General features: G+C 42.2%; 1 protein-coding gene across 5 annotated transcripts in view; it reads right to left on the bottom strand.

Moving 5' to 3' along the window:
- PLEKHG1 (pleckstrin homology and RhoGEF domain containing G1) overlaps positions 1 to 17,655 on the bottom strand; it is a 50,108-nt gene extending 32,453 nt beyond the window's left edge. For 3 of the 5 annotated variants that reach the window (XM_086461098.1, XM_086461099.1, XM_086461100.1), the window contains exon 1: positions 17,221 to 17,640. In XM_086461098.1, the coding sequence (XP_086317224.1) occupies positions 17,221 to 17,640 (420 nt within the window). Of the gene's footprint in view, positions 1 to 17,220 lie in introns of all 5 variants that reach the window. The other 2 variants (XM_009950446.2, XM_086461101.1) reach the window with 1 other exon arrangement.
- Between the last annotated feature and the right edge of the window lie 520 nt (positions 17,656 to 18,175).

Raw genomic sequence — 18,175 nt, 5'->3', positions numbered from 1 at the left:
TTTACGGTCCTTTTGTCATCTTATCCCAGTTTTCCTCCACATATGCATATTCTTCTCAGTGTTTTATCAACCCTTAGTAAGAAAGAGGGAACCAAGTACTTCCTCATGCTCCTGCCAAGCAGCAGCCTGCAGGTGCTTTGGCAGTTTTCCAGCGTTCCCATAGCATATGCCAGTATCAGGTTATACCACACATCCACAGCCTGTGCTCTCTTTTGCTAAAAGTTCCTTAAGACTGTGCTTCAGGCCTCCTCCTCCCAGCATCAGATCAGAAACAAACCAGAAACTAATGGTTGGGTTTGTGCTTATCTAGAGTAAAAGGACACAGTTATTTGCCTAAAACACTTCGGATTCAGAGGTACCTCACCTCATACTGTTACAAAATCACACAGGATTTAGGGACTGCTTTCATGTTTTAGCTTTCTGGTTTTGTTAATGTTGCTGACTTGAGGCTTGTTCAAGTCTGACAGCTACAGACATGTTTACATTGCCGTTACATGTACGAGCAGATACCTGAGCTAGACACAAACTGCCTAACGTGGCACTGACAGTAGGGTAGTTACAGCAGCAAAAAGCTTCAGTTATCCATCTTTATGTGAAAGAGGTGGACAGTGAAGAAGGACTTGGGGGTGCTGGTGGATGAAAAACTGAGTACGAGTCATCAACGCGCACTCGCAGCCCAGAAAGCCAATTGCATCCTGGGCTGCACCAAAAGCAGTCAGGCCAGCAGGTCGAGGAAGGTGATTCTCCCCCTCTACTCTGTCCTCATGAGACCCCACCTACAGTACTGCCTTCAGCTCTGGGGACCCCAACACCAGACAGATGTGGATGTGCTCAAGAGGGTCCAGAGGAGGGCCACAAAGATGATCAGGGGACTGGAGCACCTCCCCTACAAGGACAAGCTGAGGGAGTTGGGGTTGTTCAGCCTGGAGAAGAGAAGGCTCCGGGGAGATCTTAGAGTGGCCTTCCAGTACTTAAAGGGGGCCTGCAGGGAAGGTGGGGAGGGACTCTTGGTCAGGGAGTGTAGTGATACAACAAGGGGTAATGGTTTCAAACTGAAAGAGGGGCGATTTAGATCAGGTATAAGGAAGAAGTTCTTTACTATGAGGGTGGTGAGACACTGGAGCAGGTTGACCAGAGAAGCTGTGGTTGCCCCCTCCCTGGCAGCGTTCAGGGCCAGGGTGGATGGGGCTTTGAGCAACCTGGTCTGCTGGAAAGTGTCCCTGCCCATGGCAGGGGGACGGGAACTAGATGATCTTTAAGGTCCCTTCCAACCCAAACCATTTTACGATTCTATAACTGGACGGTGTGATGAAGTCCAGGCACAGTGCAGCAGCACACCGCTTGTGCTGACACTGGTTATACTGCTTTACAGAGCATGTGTGCTCTCAATAAAGGCTTCATAAGCTTATCCAGGAAACAGATGCAGTATTGGTATATAATGTCCTCTGCAAGGATGGCAACACAGGCAGATCAAAGCTATCAAGCCATGAGGTTTTTTCCTAATTATTTCTTAGCAAATGGTACTTTACCCTCATGGTAGTCACTGCAACCTCCTGCACTCTATCAACAGCTGTTATCATCTGAAGCCATAATGAAAGGTTTGGAGCTACAAGATAACAGGGCAGGCTACAACCTTAATGACACAGTGCAGAAATCAATGAAATTTATCAGAACAGAGTACCGGCCTTATTCACTTTTATTTGTTTCTTGTCAGCAGCTATGGACCCTCTGTTGGCACTGAATCATTTGTTTACAACCTTTGCCTTCACTAGCCTTTTATTGCTTCTCTGCAGTTATGGCAAAAACTTTTAGCTTACTTTATAGGAGAAAAAACCCCCACAAATGCCAGTCTCCTTAGATTGATTTATGGAGGCAGGTTTGATCTAATGGTATTGCAGGATTTTTCCATCCTCTTTCCTGAAACTCTGCAAAAACTAGAAGAGTCTTGCCAGACTGCCCTGCCTTCCTTGCTGGGTTTGATGTCCCCATTTGTCTTTCATCACACCAAATGCATCAGAAGGAACATCTGTTAGAAGCTGCACATCCTGACTACCGTCTCCTCCTCCATAATCACACAAGATCAATCTCTAGAGGAACAAAATGATGACAACACTAAACTCAGAAAAAAATAATTATATGAATTGGAAATTAGAGAAAACTGTCAAGAAAAAGACAAAATGAGCAAAAGTACTTTCACATACTGATTAAACCAACGTTTTCCATGATCAAACTTTAGAAACTAAATCCAAATTAGTGGGACATTTTCATCTAGTCACCCAGGTTTTCCTTTGAAAACGGGCACACGCTTAGCTTTGAAAACGGGCACACGCTTAGCTTTAAAAACGGACTACAGGCTGAACAATGATAAGTCAGCCATTAATGTGGCAATGTTAAAATTACACATTAAAATGAGTCATGTTAATGGTAATGTTAACATAGTGATGCTAAAAAGAAAAAAGTTAAAAGCCACACTGCCTCATAAAACAAGAATAATTTTTTATCCTGCCCTGCAAGGAACATAACATACTATAGAAGTTCTTCGCAATCCCTTTACAGGGCAGGACTGTGCATACACGGGTATCACCAAAGATAAGCAAAATTGTTGAAAGAGCAGTGCTGTTGCATAGGTACACCTTTACCAAAAGGCAAGCACACAAGACACTGAAAAGTTGATTAAATATCAATACCAAAAAGTAAAAACAAACAAACAAAAAACACCAAAAAAACCCCACAAACCATGAAGGTTTCTATCCACCAAGAAACTTTGCCTTCCAATGCCTAAACACAGGCTGCAGGAGGAAACAAAACTGCAGAACATCTCTGTACTTCAGCAACATACTCTTTGACTCAAGAGCTGAGGACTTACATCAGGATAACTCAAGAAGTCTGTGACGAAAAAGTGCCTAAAAATACTTATCAAAACTCCAATGACTTCTAGCATTGCAGCCTGAGTAGGAATATGTGATACTAAATCAAGCAGGACCTAATCCAGGCAGTGCCTTAACACCACTCAGACCTCAGTTTTCTGATACTCCATAGATCTGTGCTACTACTAAGGCAGCTTACACTCCTAGATACTATACCATACTCATTGGCATATTTTTGCCTAACGCCCCTCTTCCCAGCACAGATGACATGATGCAAATCAGATGGCTGAGCAGAAAAGGAACCACTGAAATGGCTCAGCAACCTTGGCCACCTAATCACTACTTCCACATCACTGAGGAAAAGGCTGCAGGGCAGGAGCAAAACATGCCACAAACTGGAACCTGTGTGTAGCCTGCCAGCTAGAGCCATGCTCACCAAACTATCTACACACTTGTAACCAAACAGAAAGCTGGGCAACAGTTGTACAACAGAATAACCACTATAACATGCTCCCCATTGCTAATTCTGCCAATTACATAGGTAATTATAATATGTACCAATTCCTCTTTTGCCTGATTTTTTTTTTTCCTATTCTCTTTTCTTATTAATTATTTATGGTTTATCCAGCATGTACAGCAACATACTCTGAATGCCTTGTGAGTCAAAAATAGCATACTATCCACAACAGGTGGCCAAGGACACTGAATTCTGGTCAGAGCAGCTCACTGCAGCTCTTTTCAATTATTTAAAGTACACCCATACCCTGCCAAGTGAAGATACAGTTGTAAACCAAACATACTTTGCTTTCTTACTGTGGTTCCTTTGGCTCTATGAGTCCAAGGACTGATAGAGACCTTAATCAAATCCATTTCCTTCCCATATCAAATTCTTTTGTCAGGTTTTCTCCTTAAAACACATAATTATCTTTGTTGTCATCACCTTCTGTGATGGAAGAAGCCAAGCCCCCTATTTTAGTGCAGGTCTCCTGTAATCTGCACAGTGGTTTACTTGAAGACACCTGTAGCAAAACATTTCATGCAGCCAAACTTAAACTTAACATATTCCTGACTGCTTTCCTCCCCTCATCTTCTATCTTCTATATTCTTCCTCTTCAGTCTCTGTAACCAGTCAAAGCTGGTCACATATCTATAAGGCAGCCTCATTTTGACTGAAACCATTCTTCCCTTCTGAGAGTGAAAATGCTTGCCCAATTGCCCGTAAAACCATTTCCCACCTCCCCCCCCATGTCAAAGCCCTTGCCATTTTCAGCCATCCAAAGACAACCTGGCATATTCCCATGTGGCAGGCAGAAATCCATGTCTGTCAAGATAACTAGCACCCTTAACCTCCCACTTCTGATACTCCTCTGTAGGTGAAGCAGAAGTAGCACCAGCTCTGCTTCAGCGTCTTACCTATATTGATTCAATAGAGATGAGAGGAATATTACAAACACTCTTTGCTGTGATGGCGAGAATTTGCTACCTAGCAGCAAGCACCTCCAGTTCCTACATGAGTAACACAACCACTAACCCAGACTGCCAGTGACACTATCACATTGTCATACAGCAGGCTATACAGTTAAATATAAGTATTTAGGTGTATTGCCAATAGATGTATTTTAACCATAGGTGCCATTTAAGTGTCATAAAAATCAGAACCATATTTTATTTCTGCTACAGATGTTGCATGTTAATGATGCCAGCAAATCAAAACGTCAAAAAAAGCTTGCACTGTCCACCATACAGCTTCTCTACATGTAAAACCAGAAACTCAGATAAAGAAGAAAATTTCTGCAAGCATGTCTTTCCACCTTTTACTTTTAGTAGAAAACAGGGGGGTGGGGAGTGGTACTTAGTCAGTGGTTGGTTTATAGGCTTTTTTGAGGTTTTTTTGTTTGTTTGTTTTTTAAAGACATCTGAAGCCAGAAAACCTTCACACTGGCCAAAGCACAGACAGGTCCCAAAGATCAGCACCTGTCTGGGGACTATGCACACAGCACTGCAAAGCCCTGCCACCAACCGACAGCCAAAGCCAGGGTCTTTCTGAGGACAACACAGACTTGGAGACACAGCCTCACTTCAACAACGGGAGCAGAAAGCTCCTGGGCTCTATGCGCTTCCTTTCCCTTGATGTCCCTCCATACCTTGAATGTAAGGCTGTCACTTACCAATGCTCTTCCCTGGTGGTAAACAGCTCCATCAGGCCTTGCAGGTGAGCTCCGAAGCACCCACCTACGTGCTTGCAGAGCACGGACCCTGCCATCACGGGAGAAAGGCGAGGAGAATACCTCCCACCACTGACAGCCAGCAAGCCTCCAAACGGCAATGGCCAAAGTTATCTGCGTGCTTTATACAATCTGTTACTAGATACGGTTTGTGATTGATTTCTTTCCTGTCCGATGTCTGCACAGAAGAGCAGAGTCTCTGAACCGGCAGGAGGCCACCTCGCTGGCATCAGTCCTCTCCCTAGGCCTGAGGGGAGGTGGTGGAGGAAGCCGTACCACACTCACCTGTGCTTATCACCAGCTTCCTCAGAACCACCCCGTTTACATGTGCATTCGGCTCACACACAGCCTGCGGGTATCAGCAATAAAGCCGGCATCGTGATGCAGTAAGATGATACTCTGTTGAGTGCATGTAGAAAGGGCAAAGATTGATGGTGACAGCACTTGTGAGAACATGGTATGAAGAAAGACTAAAAATAGAGAAGCACATTTAAGTTTTCTTTCCACTGTTTAATGTTACAGAGTAAGGTGATCATGACAGACTTCTCCCTACACCTTCCACAGTTAGGGGTCTGCAAATAAGTTAAAAGTATTAATTTAAATTTTACTCACTGAAGAGAAAGGGAAGAAAAAAAAAATTTTTTCATGTAGCTATTCCTGAGTGACAGATTTTCAATAATCAACGTGACTTCCTCACCTATATTATAGATATTAAAACACTGTCCCATTTACAGATACTAAGGACTGGAAGCACTGACCCCTAGTAGGTCCCCTTGGCTTCATCCGCATGTATGGAAAGCCAAAGGGGGAGTATGTGTCAGCCAAAATTAGCAGCAAGGAATTCCCAAGTCCTAACGCTATGCCTCGCACCTCTAAAACGCACACTTTCTTTGGTTTAGGCTGCCTTTGAACAGTTGTGCCTGTGTAGAACATAAGCACAGGTGGGGTTGTATAGAAAGTCAGAAATTTCTAGGGCACATCAATGTCAACAGCACAACAGTCAGGAGGTCTTGTCACAGGACTTCCAGTTGTCAGAGTCCAGCTAGACCCAGGAACTGAACTGAAGCATTTGCCCTGGTAAACTGTCAGTGATAGGTCCCTCAGCACTCCCAAAGCTGTTGTGCCAAGTTCACCCATAGGGTCCCTGGGCTAGACAGCCTTGCCACTATGCATGTCTGGGAGATAAGCAGCATAGCTTTCCGCAGCTGTGGATTCCCCCTCACTGCTATAGAGCCTAAGCCTTTAAAGCAAGCTCTGGATGCCCTCTTGCCCCTGCCCCAGTGTCAAACGACGCCCCCTGCCCCAGTGTCAAACGACGCCCGTGTCAGCTTCAGCACTGCCCCACAGCTCTCTCCTAGGACTGGGGGGGGGGGGAGAGGCACATGTCCTACAACGTCTACCGTACCTGTCTAGGGTTTTACATTCTTTCTTTTTGCCCAACGCCTGCTTTCTTCTTGTGTTGTCTGTCTTCCATGAACTATTTTAGCAGGAATGTTGCATCTCTGCAGGTCTCTGGAGGGTCAAAGCCTGCCACCAGTTGATCCTGTGTTGGATGTGCCAGTCTGTTTGGATGGCAGCCTGCTTGCTTTTACAGATTTTTGCCTGCTCTGCTGAAGTGAGCTTTTGCTCACACAAAACATAATCCAAGTTCAGTAATATTCCCCTGTTCAACTGCAGGGATTTCATGCTAAGTCTCCCATCTTAAAGAGACACCTTGGAACACAGGCTGTCAATTAATTCAAACTGTAACGATACAGATGCACTAAAAGCACTCATAAGCTGAAAGAGGGATTCATGGATTGTGCACAGAAAAGCCCTCTAAAATTGTCCATTATCTGTAAAGACAATATGGGTAAATCACTGGGAACAGAAACTCACACGAAACTCCACTTCAACACACTAACTTATTGAAGTTGTAACCCACTGATTAAACCCACATGCCATGTTTATCTTCAGATTATCAGACAGCACCCACTGCTAAATCACAGCTACAGGATTTTTTCCCAGAAGCTGGCACTCAGAATTGCTGCTCAGAGGCACAGTAAGAGGCAAGTTCAGAGAGTGGATGGAGATTGTGAAACATTAAAGAGCTATGTGAGGGCCCCCATCTAACCAACTTCCTAAAGCTAAGATGAAGCAGAGAAGAAATATGCTACAGTAATGAGGACAGCCAAATGAAAACATTAAACAGCAATTAGGATGTCAAATAGTTTGAGGTTGCTAGGCAGATGAAGTCCTCTATAAAGATTTCTAGATCTAAGCCTACAACTGAGGCTTGACATTATTGGTGTCAATTGTCATCATCATTCAATAATCTAAAGCCTTTTACAAAAGTACCAGCTGAAAATGTTTAATAATTAAAAAACCCCTCAAAGTTCATCAGGACATCTGTAAATTAATTCTCACAACACTGCTTAATTGGTCTGATTATAACCTTACAGAACTACAGTCAAACAAAGCACAGAGAATTATTATGGCATATTTAGCCTTTGAATGTTTGAAACACCCAGGAAAGGAACCCGAGTCTTGTGCTGTAGATCCTTGCCCCGTTAAATAAACTTTCCCCAATTTCTAAGGCAAATGAATGTTAACATTCTTAAAAGGAGTCCTTGATATGCTTGCAAGTTAAATGAGACATTATGGAAGAGAAATGTTTATTTTAAAACACAAGAAGGGAAACTGAAAGAGTGTTTTGTTTTCCAAAGAACAAAAATGCAAACGCAGCACAATGGAGAAAATCTGCACACATCCTAAACACACTTAAAACACCTAAGGTAAATACCTTAACCTAGGTAACCACATGATTCCCAGAGGCTTATGGATGGCTTTTATTATTAATATATGAACAGCAACGAAAGGGAAGCTTATAGTAGTGGGTGGTTTGCAAGTGAAAACTTTTTAGAAGTGTCGGATTTGCAAAATGGCCTTCTCATGAAATCACAAAAAATAGCAGCTACCTCCACACCTTAATCCGTGGGAGTGGTGAGAGCGGAAAAGAGAGAGACTGCTACGTGGTTTGTTAAGCCTTCAGGTTTAAAGGTCATGGATTACTAGAAGAACAATATTCACTGACATGTAATATTTAATAACAACGACACAACAAATTTAAAAGTGGTCAAATATTTTCATGGACCCAAAAAGAAACAGCCATAATAAGCAAATAAAAGTCCAGAAACTATGGTCTGGCTGGAAATGCAGAAGTTTGGCTTTAAGACACCACTTTGAAATTGTGAAATTTCTTACAGAAATCCCAATCATTCTGCAAGAAATGTATCATTTTACTAAAATATTTACCAAAAATTTTGCAGCAAAGCTGCAGTTCCTCTCTCCTGCCTCTCAGCTCTCAGACCTATTCCTCCCAATTTTGCTGTCCACGCTTTACAAGGTTGCTGCTTTCCCAGAGCTGCCGCTCTGCTCTGTCAAGCTCCTCATCCACTGCCAGTGAGCAACAGCAGGCTGGAAGTCAGAGGTGAACTGATCTCTCTTTTGTTACTTTCTGAATTCCAGAAAGGCTCTATACATCCCACTAACGAGGGACACGGCCTCCCTGCTCCAGCCTCAGTACAGTCACAGAAGCAAAGTTTCACCCCCAGAGTCCCCTGCCCACCACCAGCACTCTTAAATGACACGTTCTGTATTTAACTACACCTTCCCTTTGCCTCCTTCCTCCCAAAAGAATAAAGCTTTCCAGAACAGAAGACTGATTAACTTCCACCCTTTTATCTATATTCATTCACAGTTAGAAAGCGGGTAGGAGGTTGCAAACAGCACGGTTGAGCGATTTACGCCCTGTTGCAAGAAAAGGGAGGGCAAGGGCAGTGGCAGCCAGGCTTTTTGGCAACTCTGCAGCTCCCTGGAAGAGCAGCAGCCGTCCCTGCTGCTTCTCTCCCACCAAGAGCTTGAGAAAGGCTCACTGTACATTAATAGACAGCTCATTTATTACTGCAGTATAACTCACTCTTTTGTGCTATCCAAACACAGAGCCGACCTTAAAACAAACACAAAGTTATGGCTATATATTTGTGCTGTCTTAACATATGCAACCCCAGCCCTACGGTGAAGCTCTGTAACCACCTGACAAAGACGGCCCCTTGTCCCAACAAGTTTCTACAGTCTAGCTGTAAGATAAGAACTGGATGCAAAGTACAGGTGGAGGAAACAAAAGGCAGTGATGACATTTGACTCAGTGTCTTTCAAATACTTGGGAACCTGCTAAATGAAACAAATTTATGAATGTTACCAGCAGAAATAAGACTGAAGTAGTGATGATTCAGATAAGAAAAAACATCCATTGGTATACTTAACCCTGGCTTTGCATATTTCCTATGAGGTTAGTTTACAAACAGCTCCCTGTTCATGCCACAAGCAGTTGCCTTTCACCACAGAAGTAGTTTGTTAGGTTACTTCTGGTTGCTCACAACACAATATATTCCTATTGTACAGCTGTAAAACATCTTTTTTCCAAAGCCCAGAATCTCTCTCGTGTGCCCAGAAAAACAAGGTTTGGGTTTTGTTTCTGTTTTGGTTTTGGTTTCCTTGAAGGGTACATATGATGAGAAGCTTAAAGCGTACATAGCTGGCAAAATATTTTTGTTCCAAGATCTTGGAGTTTCAGAAACAACCTCATCTAAAACTATCTAAGACACAAACACAAACAACAGTTTGTGTATACTTCCCTTGCTTTAGGTTGCTTTAGGATGTTTAATGTGGCTCACATCCAGGAAGCAAGAAGTCTGCAGGGAAAACTGAATACTCCTACTGCATGAGAAGAAGGAAGTCTCATTTACTTTAGGTATTTCTTTAAGGTTACCCAGAACAGCTGTTTACATCTGTTTGGTAACATACCTATTTCCTATATACCTTATCTCTCAGTCTCAGTATGGATTCTGGTCCTGATTTTTAAACAGCAACTCCAGAAACAAAGCAGAACACTAATGTTCTCCAATATAACTGCTTCCAAATTTATTGCAGATTTTTTAAAATAGAACATTTTTCTGCTCCAATTTATACTGCTGTAACTCTGTTTAAACTTCATGGACTTCAAGAAGGCCTCCTAGATATGTACTGAGAACCTCAAGCACAATTTCACTTCAGCTCAATATTACCAGAGAAAAATCTTCTTGCTTTTAAGACATGCTTTCCCTGAGGAGGCCTATCAGAATTTGACACAGCTCTTCCTTCATGGATGTAAAAACAAGCAGTGAGAAAGTTCATCAGCTCAAAAGTATACCAAATACTAATCACAGTTAAACTTATCACTGTAATAATCATATTTGTTTTGCAGGTCATTTAAATTGCTCATCCAAATTTTCTAAATGCATAAAGAGAAATCCTTAGTCAGAAAGAACAACATGCGTGCTAACCTGCTTTTAACAGCTTTTCAATGTTGTAGCAAGACTCTGAACATCACTGTTTTACTCTAAACTAAACACCTTTTCTCTCTGTATGGGACAGGCTCTGCAGCTGGCCCCAGAGAGGAGAGCCTATTTGTAAATCATCACTCTGTTCATATGGAAATTAAAAGTAAACTGCCTGAAAATCATGCACTCATCACCTGCATTCTCTCTTTTGTGTTAAAGATTTAAGACAAATAAATTGAGGATGTCAGCAATCTTCATCAGACTAGACTTGCAAATCTGCAGTGCCTATACATGAAGCTGAGGTATTGCTCCATAGCTTTACAGGCACTGATATGGCACACTAACTTCTGACCTTAATGCACTGAAGAAAAATACTAATTGTGAGACCACACATCACTTCTCCCTATACCGAGTGAAACAAAAGTGATGAAAAACCTCAGAAGAATGCCATCATTACAGTCCGATGATTACAGCAGTGCCATAAATTCAGGATGCTCACACAGGAGGGACTGGTATCTCCTTTCACATCACAGTTATCTTCTCAGTAACATTCAATAAACTTTCCATTGAAGCACCCTGTGAAATTTCTTATCTACAAAATGCTCACAAAGGGCAGCTCTGCTAATCAAATTTCACAATTTCTTTTTGGTGGGTGCCAGAATTCTGTACTGTGAAACAGAGGCACACTTCCAGAGTAACATCTTCATGTGCAACTTACGTCAGCAATCTAAAGATACCTTCCTCAGGCATGTAGTTTAGCAGCTATAGAAAAAGAGGTTGCAAACGGAAATTAAGTATAATGTGGGAACAAACATTCTGGGATGCCTTCACTATATTGGGACTCCTGCCTGTTGAACCTCGGAGGAATTAGCTTTCTCTTAGTTATGCTATTTGAAAACCCAGTGCGCAAGCAGCTATGCTTATACTAACACACCACAAGAAGTGACAATACGCACATGCAGTCTTCGGAGTTGTCTTTTAACTAATTGCCTAAAACACAGAAAGAGATATCCTCTAACCACAGCACCACAAGGCAGGAAACTGGGAAGAATAAAACTCCAATACTGACTTAGTCTCAGAAGGGCTTCCGTTAATCATTGGTGCCACAACATGCATCTACTGTAAACATCCAGTATTTCTCCTTACAACTCTTCTTCCCCCTCCCTGCCAAAGGGTATATAACGTCTACAGACTTGCTCACCTTGGATGAAGCTTTCCATGCCAGAAACCTACCTCCTTGCTGACCTTGTTTTAAGAGGTTTCAGCAAAAGCATTCCCCTGGGCCTTTTTGAGAAAGAACACCCTTTTTCCCTTTGCTCATGTTGAAAAATTTTTGTGACCTTTCCCCCGAGAAGACAAGCACCCCCAGGCTGACTAGCAGGGACACGAACCATACTCTCACATCTCAACAAGGGACAGTAGCAGACTGAAGCATAATGGAGACTTTCTTTCCAAGAGTATGCCTTTCGCTGTCTTTGTCCAAATCTTCACATATTTGACCACTTTGGGGGGAGGGTGGGGAAGGGGAAGAAGCTCCTCAAATTCACATATCCTCAATAGGAACTTTTAGCAATGGTCTTTTGCATGTTTCAGCTCAGGCTTCACAAGGTCTTAACCCACAATTGCCAGTCTCAGATGCTGCCAGTCACATCTGTTTCAGATCTGCTCCTCTGAAGCAAAAGCAAGGAAAAGGTTGTTCCTATGTCTCAGTGTCCCTCTGCAAACCTTATGCAATGTGGAGAAGAGTTCTGTGCAGTTCCAGGGCACAGAAGACACAAAGAAGTCCTACAGAAAGATAAGGAGTAAACAGGAACAAAGCTTGAGGGATGCCAGAAGATGGAGGCTGAATGTTCAGAGAACTTAAGAGGGCAGAAAAATTAACAATACTGATGGAAACATTGTCAGAAGAAAAAAAAAAAAAAAAGACTGAACAAAAAGCTGAGGTATAAAGGGAGAACTACAACACACCTGGCAAAAAGTTATTTAAAAGTCTTCAGACCCATCAAGAGAAATAGAGAGAGATCTGGAGTCAACAGACACTACAAATATGGGAAAGAGAAAGACTAAAGAGTGGTGAGTTATAGGAGGAAGTGAGACAATATGGACTGACAGGGGATGAGGATGGGATTTACTGAGGACTTAGGACAGATGGGCAGGGAAACCGTAGGCAGAACAGCGTGCAGAAAAGAACAGGACTTTCTAGGTGAAAAGGCTTGAATGAGGAGTCTTAAACATAAAAAAAACAGGGGCAGGAGGCAAAAGATCTGGAGAGAAGATAGGAAAGCGACTTCAACTAGTCCAGTAGCTATGGTTCAAAAAAAAGTCATGTTTGGAGTGAAAGGGTAGAGGAACTCATTCACATAAGTGTCCCAGATTTCAGATGGAGTTCAAGATTCCAACCTCCGTTTACATCTTGTACTTGTGAAATGCACTGACAACGCATGCTTCCCGCCCCTCTAGCTACTGTATAGATGCCAACGACTTCTTACAGATATTATTTTACTGAGAGGAGTTTTTATATCAAATGGCTGAGATTCACACAGTGTATCTAGATGTTCTCAACAGGCTGGTATCACTGTGAGAGTGCATTTAATGTAACATGACAGATGCATGCACTGTAACAGTGCGTTTGCATTATTCCTTCATTTTGCAAAGAAAAACCATAAGTGTAGATGTCTTTTTCTACAGTTACAAGCATTTGTACAAGTTATGAAATGGGCTTCTGACTCCTGTGAACTGCAAGAGCAAAACACATTTTATTAAAAACTCAGGGACAGCATTTTACTCAGGGAAAAAAAAAAAGTTACTTCAGTAAGCTACTCTAATTGAAGTTTATGCCTATTCTAACTAAATTACTACTTTAAAAAGTCAGGCTGGGTCCTGAAGAGAAGGTCTGCAGGTTCAGCCCTGGCCAGTACACCTGTCAGCATGACACAAGCAGGAAGCAGAGGTATCCAATTTCTCATCATAAACTTGCTCAAAACATGCTTCAAGCTGTACTAATTCAAAATTCTAATTATATTTAACAGATCATCTGATAAAACATACCAAACAATGGAAGAGTTCGCTCTATCTTTGTCACAATGCTTGCCTGTGCAAGAATCACAGCAGCATGCCTCAAAACAATCAGGATTCAACTGTTCTTTCAGGCCACAGACAAAATGGCTGTACTGGCTAGAAAAGCAGTTGTTTTTAAAGCATATCCTGAGGTAAGGGCAGCCAAATAGTGTCTGTACGGCCTCCTCTCACTCATCCTAAGCCTGTGAAATAGTTCTTATCAGCAATTTGAAAGAAAGCTGGAGAACCTCAGCAGGTCAACAGTATCAGTTAAAGATCACATTAGCCATGTCCTGTGAAGTCAATTTCTAGATCTGTCTAGCATTTTAGATACTCCAAAGCCAAGAGAAGTTATGCCCTTTTTAGTTTACTTTTATTTATTTACTTACTAATGACCTAACAGCATTAGGTCAATAAAGGCATCAAAAAGGGTAAAATTCTCTTTTCCCCCATTCACTCCATAGTCTCTTATATCAAGCATAATACCTCTACATGTTTTAAGGATAACATAGGATGAAAGGACACTGCTCAAAATCCTATGCTAGGCTAACTCTTAATGAGCTGACTTTGGATAAGATGAATAGTACCAGGATCCTACACGCAATTTCACACCATCCATGTTAATGGGTCATTTGTGTACAGCTGTGGATGTTCTTTTCATTTGTGTACAACTAATCTTGGAAACCAGTTCCAGGAACATGAAGGACAAGAAGGTAATCAAGAATAGTCAGCATGAATTCACCAAGGGGAAGTCAACTACCCTAATAACCTTCTACAATGAAATTATTGGCTTGGTAGGTAAGTGGAGAGCAGTGCATATTGTCTACCTTGACTTCAGAAAGCCTTTTGACATTGCCTCCTGTAAGATCCTCATAGACAAGCTGATGAAGTATAGTTTGGATAAGTAGACAATGAGGTTAAATGAGAACTGGCTGAATGGACAGGCCCTGAGCGTGGTGATCAAAGACACAAAATCTAGTTGGAGGCCAGTAACGAGCAGCATACCCCAGGAGTTAATAGAGGATCCAGTCCTGTTTAAGATATTCATTAACAATCCAGATGACAGCAAAGAATGTGGATGTATTAAAAAAAACAAAAACAAAACCACAAAGCAAACAAAACCACCCACTCAATAAAAACAAATCCCCCCACCCCCAAAACTAAAAAAAAAAAAAAAAAACAAACAAAAGAAAACCAGACATCCCCAAAAAAGCTTGACTGTGCATCACAGGCAAACATACTTTGCATTACACCAGAAATTTAGAGAGTGGGGTAAAGGGTGATTAAAATAGAACCTATTCATTTCTCCCTTTTTGTTCATATGCCATCCTCAGTCTGACATCTCTTCAGCTTTTAGCTCTTTGTACCTGGGTTGCCCTGCTTCTCTTCCTCCCTCCCTCCCTCCCCAAAAAAACCACCCCAAAACAAAAAACCTTTTTTACTAGTTTTAGTCTGTGTACATAAGCTGCTGTATTGCAGTCAGCCGCAAAACTCAATAGAGAGCTCCAGTTCCAGCCAAATTTCATTCTCCCCTCAACTTTCCACTTGCTGGGTTTTCTCTTATTTCCTCATATTGTTTTGCCTCTAATGATCTTCTTTCTCCACTTAGCACTGGTTCATTTGCTTATGCTTTCCTCCACCGAGTCCCATCTTCAGGTATCTCTTCAGTTCCCACAAACTTCTTGCGCAGCAGTTGTCCTTTGATACTTCCCTCGCTCCCCTTTTCCCATTCTTGCCCCATTTCCTAACCAGCTTCCAAAATTTGACCCATATCTACCTGGAAAATAAGACAGATCAAGCTGCTTCCCTTCATTTTAGTTTGTCTCAGCACCAGTCAGCTGGCTGCCAGACTAAGTGACCTCAAGTCATAGATGCCCAGATAATCAAATCCTCTAAGGCTGTGACACTGCAGATGCCTGTGCAGTCTTCCCGTCCTTCTCACAGCCACCACCCTTGATTAGGGAAATCTCTGCAGCATTGCTAAGGTAACTTGTGGAGAAAAGAATCCCAAGAAACACATAAAATGGGCTCTTCTGTAACATGCTTGCAGTCACACCTCTCTCTCCTAAGACCAAACAAAGAACATGCGCAGCCTGAGGTAACTGGTTCCCCAGTGTCCTCACCATTTGGGAAGGAGCGCCTTTGAAAGCCTCAGATCCTCAACATCTACCTAAGAAAAGACGCACTGCTAACAACTCCATCTCTGAAACAGGCTGTCTAGTGCCACGCAAAGCTTTCAAGATTCATGATTTATTAGTTGCTGTAGGAAATATGCTTGGGTGTTTCACAGGTAAATCCCTCCAGTTCTTTCATAACTTCAAAAGCATTTGCCACAGTTACTCTACATCTACTGTAGTGATGTAGAGTATTTCTAGCAAGCATTTGTTGGCCTTCCTACTTGTAAATGGAAAATCTGTTTCAAGATTTTAATGATAGTTTCCAGTTTCTCAAGGTGTGTAATTTACTGCACAGGAGGATGAGTGAGAGCTAAGGTTTCCAAAACCACACAGGTCATGCCTAGTGAATGGTGACCATGCACAGAAGCTGGCTTGCTTCTGCAGCGTACAACAACCTTAAACACTCTTAAGTTTCTACAGTTGAAAGTAGAGAAACAGCAGCAGCTACAGAAACCAATAAAGTCTTGCAGAAACAGCCTTCTTTGTGAGAAGAAAACCCCCACTCTGGGGGGTGGGGGTGTTTAATCATGACATGCATTTGTGTTAACAAAGCCTTAGCGTTTTCTCCTGCTCATTGCTTGGGGAACCAAGCGGTTGGAACTGCAGGTGGGGAGGGTGTCTCCAGCTGACTGATATTTCCTTTTTCAGATGACCTCATACAGCTACCTAAAAACATGAACCTCTCAAGAAATCCGTCTTTGTGAGCAGTCATACACTCATAGGTTAAGTATGTAGACTACAAACAATAGCCACGGGACTTATCTTCAAAAACACAAAAAAACCATGACTCTGATGGCGCAGTTAGAAGTAGAGCAGGCAGAACAATCCACAGGTGGACTCATCCATATTTTTTCCTTGTGCTAGAAAAGGGAAATGAAAGATACTCTTCATCTGGGGATTGGACAAAAACTTCACTGCTGCTAATAAATGCTACACCCATTTATTAGCACCACTCATTTAGAATTATATTAAAGAAAACAGAATTCCTTTACAAAACAGTCAAACAATAGTGTTTTCCAGCAAATACACACACCATATTCAATATTACAGGCCAAGGACATGGAGTGAACAGACTGCAGCTGTGAGCCACATGAAAGGGAGAGTGAAAAAGGCTGGAAAGAACTTGCAGGACAAGGATTTGGGAGGGGAGAATCAATAAGTGAGACCCTTATTTAAAGGGGAAAACAAGCTGTCTGCTGTTTGCTTCCTGCTGTACGTTCTAGGAAACAGAATTGTACTTTTTTTTGGTAAATAAATATTATTGCAAAGAGTTTACCACTCTTTGTTCACTACTGCTATCAACTGTAGAATGTTTTTCTTTTTCATGTTATTTCTTCATGAACACATAGTAGCAGCTTAGATTTATCTAACCAAATAAAAACTAGAAACACACAAGAACAATGATATTACACTAATTAATAAAGACCAGCAAATGCCAATTCCATTGTCAGGCCCACCTGTCCTGCTGTGAAGTCAAACAATATAAAAAATAGCATTATGGAACACTCAACACCATCCTAACCAAGACTCCTACCTTCACAATGCTTTTTAGATCCTGCACATACATCCTCTCTGTCTCCAGAATCTCTTGGACGACTCTGTCTACATAGAGGAGCTTGGGACTGGTAGGCTCTGTAACCAGCGACATTGCACAGGTTTTGCTCACTCCTTTTGGTTCTGCTTTCCTTGGCACACTTAGCCTTTTTTCAAGGCTTTCCTCAGGATCTTCTTGCTCTGCAGGAGCGTTTTTGCGTGGCTTGTTGCTGGAAAATCGCCTGGCTGGGACCAGTTCTAGCTTGATGGCACCCGTTTCTTTATCCTGGTTGAACAAGCCCAAGTGGCTGTTTGAAACCAAGGTCATTCTGCTTCCAAAGGAGCAGTGGCTGTCCCTGGAGGAAGCAGAAGAGGAAGTGGAGCTAAAGCTGACAGGACGGTCACTGTCTGACAGGTCCATGGTTTTTTTTTCACAGTAGTGGAAAGGTCTGCTCTCCTTGTGCAAATCTTCTCCTTTCGTCTTGGAGTCAAGTGCTTCTGTCACAGCTGGTAAGACATCAAGAGGTAAGTGGAAATCATCTAAAAAAAAAAATAAGCAGAAGAAGTAGGTTTACTGCTGCTGCTCCACATAACACAAAAGCTGACAACAGATACTTTTAAAGCTTCTTGCATACCAAACTGCCACAACTCTTTTTTAACTAAAAGATAACCAGAACAATGTGATTTGAGGGTCACTGTGGCTCTAATGCTTTTTAGGTGGTGGGGAACCCCCACTGGGGGCTACTACACAGGCACCGCATACCTCCTGCTCACATATATGTCTGTGGCATGTCCTTCTTGTGCCAGTGTGCTGGGCTTGGTGCTAGCGCATGCACTGCCCAGGCTCAGCACAGGAGAAAAATAAGACTCAAAGATTGTTCCCTAAGGTTAAAAAAAAAAAAAAAAAAAAAAAAAAAAAAAAAACAAAAACAAACCTCTGTCAGGAGCAGTTCCTG

Source organism: Leptosomus discolor, chromosome 2 (assembly GCF_034619465.1).
Source record: "Leptosomus discolor isolate bLepDis1 chromosome 2, bLepDis1.hap2, whole genome shotgun sequence".
In the NCBI taxonomy this organism is placed as follows: domain Eukaryota; kingdom Metazoa; phylum Chordata; class Aves; order Leptosomiformes; family Leptosomidae; genus Leptosomus; species Leptosomus discolor.
This window is presented reverse-complemented; position numbering and strand designations above follow the sequence as displayed.